General features: G+C 42.2%; 1 protein-coding gene across 1 annotated transcript; it reads left to right on the forward strand.

Moving 5' to 3' along the window:
* Positions 1 to 1,934: 1,934 nt before the first annotated feature.
* Positions 1,935 to 3,034, forward strand: LOC147961118 (uncharacterized). Its single transcript, XM_087534505.1, has 5 exons — positions 1,935 to 2,099; positions 2,178 to 2,375; positions 2,452 to 2,593; positions 2,671 to 2,782; positions 2,848 to 3,034. Exons 1-5 carry the CDS (start codon positions 1,935 to 1,937, stop codon positions 3,032 to 3,034), a joined length of 804 nt encoding a protein of 267 aa, XP_087390631.1.
* Positions 3,035 to 3,861: the final 827 nt, after the last annotated feature.

A 3,861-nucleotide genomic window follows, 5' to 3' on the forward strand; every position in this document is an offset into this window, starting at 1 on the left:
ATTTAGAATGCAAGAATTAGGAGATGTGTAATGCTCGGTTGAGAAGTGGTGCGAATTGGTGGGAAAATTCACACCCAGATAGCGTATGATGCTACGTGACACAAATTTGGACAGTATGTTGAGAATTCTTTCAGTGAAAATGAGGAAAAATTTATTGGAATTTATGATTACAACGTATGATAGTAGTAGAAAGCGATTTATTATTCGGCCAAATACTGACGGCATCAGCATGCTTAATGAAGACGTTTATGACAAATTCGGGCTAGGTAACGAGGGTGATGATGTCAGTAGCATGATAGCAACAGTACAACTAGATGCCAAAAATATTGTTCCGAATCAGTTTCTAGACAAAAGAACAGGCCTAATCCCCATCGATGAGTTGATAAAAAATATTGTTGACACTCAGTCATATGATGATGATTTTGTGAGAAGGGCCGTACTGGTTCATATGGGTACAGTCTTAGCACCACAATCCACCAAGTTTGTTCCTTATCGTTACTACAAAATGGTGGAGGACGTGAACGCTATCAAGTCATACAATTGGAACGATTTCACGTTGGGGTGTGCATGGATGCTATTAAAAAATCGGTCCAAGATATTGAAAATTTCAAGTGGCCTATCAGGAACTTGGCTCTTCTTCAGGTACAAGTCATTTCATAATAGTTGTATGTACATATGATTTTTATGTGATCTATGTGTCTGACTAGTTGTGTTTACTATCATGCAGTATATATACTGGGAAAAAGTTGAGCCAATTGGTGTGGATACATTTGATCCTTTGTCTCGTGACTATCTACTAATGCTTAACTGGCCAGAAACGAAAGGGAAAAAGCGAGACGACTATGACAACATGCACGGGCGTGGCACCGGCAATGTAAGTCAATAAGTATAGTCCTTATTGGTTGCACGTAGTAATTAAGTATATTTGTTATTTAATTTATTTTTTTGTTTGTTGTACAGATTGAAAATTGCGTTAGTGAAGAGTACAGACGTGCTAAGGTAGCACGTGAAGGGACTCTCCAGAGGAAGAAACGAAGAAACCTAGACGAAATGTGGTGGTAGGAGTAGAAAGCCAAGCACGTCCGCGGTTTCATCGAACACAACTTATAGTATGGACCGTGTGATGACATACATAAAGCTGCTTCATAAGGAGGTTCTCAATATACCCGAAAGATGTGCACACGTAATTTAGAAGTTGTATTGAACATGTTTTAATTGTTCAACTACTTATCGTGTTTCATTTGTGTTTGTAGATGGTAATGGAAAGGTTGAACACAGAAGGTGTGCTGTACAAACCCAATAAAAGGGACAACAATGACGAATTTGATAATGTAGGTGAAGGAGTTGGAATGGAGAATGGCCAGTACAAGCCATCAAAATATTGGCCAGATATTGATTCACCTACCGACGTAAAGGTAGGAACATCTTTCACGGGTATCAATGATACCTCCGTGCCCGTTGATGACACGGGTGCTCCGGCGATGACACCGGGTAAAGGTGAAGCTACTGATCCTTTCATTATAGATGATAATGGAAACTCTCCATCTTCGGCATCAACTGTACGTACAAAAGACTTTCCGTCTATGTCCCGAACCCCGCAGAATGCTGATATTTCTGGTGAGTCTATGGATGCTTTGTCACCAACAAAGTCCGAAGACACGTTTGAGAGTTTCCCGGCAGAGAGCAACATAGGTAATGGTGAAGGCAGTCAGGAAAATGATGGTAAGCGCAAAAGAAAAAAGTCAAAATATTGCCAATCCCCCTACGACATTCTCATTACCCGCAAGAAACATGTTAAAAAAATAAGTCAAGTACTACTTTATAATTCATTCACGCGTTATGTAATTTTTTTAATTATTTTTAATGACTGTAGCTGCATTGTTTTAGATTTGTTTGCATCGTCACCACATTCAATTCTAGCAAGTTCTCTTAATATGACTTCGGATCACATAGAGGCAGCCAGAATTTTTGTTGAGACTCTCGCATCGACAAAGAAGCATGCACACCGAACCGTGGTCGATATGCCGCCACCAGATGGGGACATATGCACGCCAGCTATGCTTCACGATGTCCTGATGTTTAAATGGTTGAATGGCACTGTAAGTATGAGTTTGGTTTTAACAAAACTCTCATTTGTACTTGACAAGTTGATAGAAATTTTTTGTTTATGTATGCAGATCATCAATGCATATTGTAAACACCTACAACACCGTGATTTTTCTGATCGTTATATATCAATAACATGGTTCCCCAAATTTATGTTGAGTAGGGCAAGGGGAAAGACCAAGTCAGTAAATGATTTAGACTCAGAACATGTTACAAAGAAAACAAAAGTCCTCGCAAGAGTAATGGATGAGTATTTCAGACGGGACAAGGTATTGCTTTTATATTTATTTGTTTTTATTAGTCATTACTATTTCATTGCACTAACATCATTTGGTTACTATATAGGCGTATTTTCCTATGCACGTTAATGACAATCATTGGATAACCATAATGATGCACACCGTCAAGGAGGAGTTTCAAGTTCTTGACTCAAATTCTAAAGGCGTAATTAGCCAAAGAATTCGCAATATGATTGCCACCCTGGGACGCTATAATTTTCATACTCGCATTCAGAAAAATATTGAGTCATACATTAAATTCTGGTTTGCTAATTTTTTCAGAGAGCTGAAATTTCTAAGGATATTATGGAGGCCAACTCAACTCTTGAATCAAAAAAATTCCCAGATGTCTCATCGTGGCCAATTAATGAGTATAAAATGCCGAGACAAAAAGATGGGTAAGTTAAATGAGTACAAGGAAGTGCATGCTATATCGTAAGCTGATCACACATGTTTATTGCAGAGTGTCTTGTGGACTTTTTGTGATGTGGTGCATAAAATACTGGGACGGAGATCGCTGGACACATGAATTTGACCAGGAGGAGATTAGTGAATCAAGGCCACGTATTGTCGCGGAAATTATTTTTTCAGAGGTGAACAAATTAGAGAAGGTCAAGATGAAAATTGTTAAAATCATGAAGAAGGAATAGGTATTAGCATCGGTAGGGTTTTAGTTCCGTAGAAGGTTTCCCTACCGTTGTTGGATACTTTGATCGATTGTAATGCGACAAGGCACTGGGATAGATTTCGACAATTTTTCACGTTTTATTTATCGCTTTCGTGTGAGACTAAACATTTAAATGTGTGTGGGCATGTAATATTTTTGCTGTCCTAAAATGTATGAGATTGCGGCTGCGATGTTATATGTACTGTTGTTGTTTCTACTCGCGGCGGTCATTTATTTATTAAAAAATATCCCCGCCGTCCTGAGTTGGCGCGATGTGGACAGAACCTGCACAATTTCCCACGTCGATTCTGGTGGCAGCAGCGGCGCTGGATCCGACGAATATTCCAGCCCAGCCCGTGCGGTGGCCGACAGCCGAGGCAGTGGCGGGCCCGCGCAGTCCAGCTAGTGCGGGCTGGCGCGATTCATCGTGCGCCACACGCGGGTCTGCTGGCCCAGCAGCCGACCGACCGACAACCACGCGCCTGGTGGCATAGGTCTCGTCCCGCCCCACCCAGCGAGCACATGCAACGATCCCGAGGGGGAATATGGCGATCTGTCAGCCCATAAACGACGCGCGTTGGGCGCGTGGGCCGATCCTCTTCTTGTGCGGATGGGGACGCTGGCGCATTGTGCCGACTAGGTTTAGTCCCACCTCGCCCGCGGAGAGAGGTGCCGACCGGTTTATATACCCGCGTCTTCGCCTTCTCACAAGCTCGCTACAGAACACTAATGAATGCCCTGTTGTATGCCGTGGCCTCCCCGCTCGGCGGCCGAAAGGCCTCCTAGAAGGCGTTGTAGTATGCTGTCTGT

Source organism: Triticum urartu, chromosome 7A (genome assembly GCF_056163025.1).
Source record: "Triticum urartu cultivar PI428250 chromosome 7A, HENAU_Tu73, whole genome shotgun sequence".
Taxonomy (NCBI): domain Eukaryota; kingdom Viridiplantae; phylum Streptophyta; class Magnoliopsida; order Poales; family Poaceae; genus Triticum; species Triticum urartu.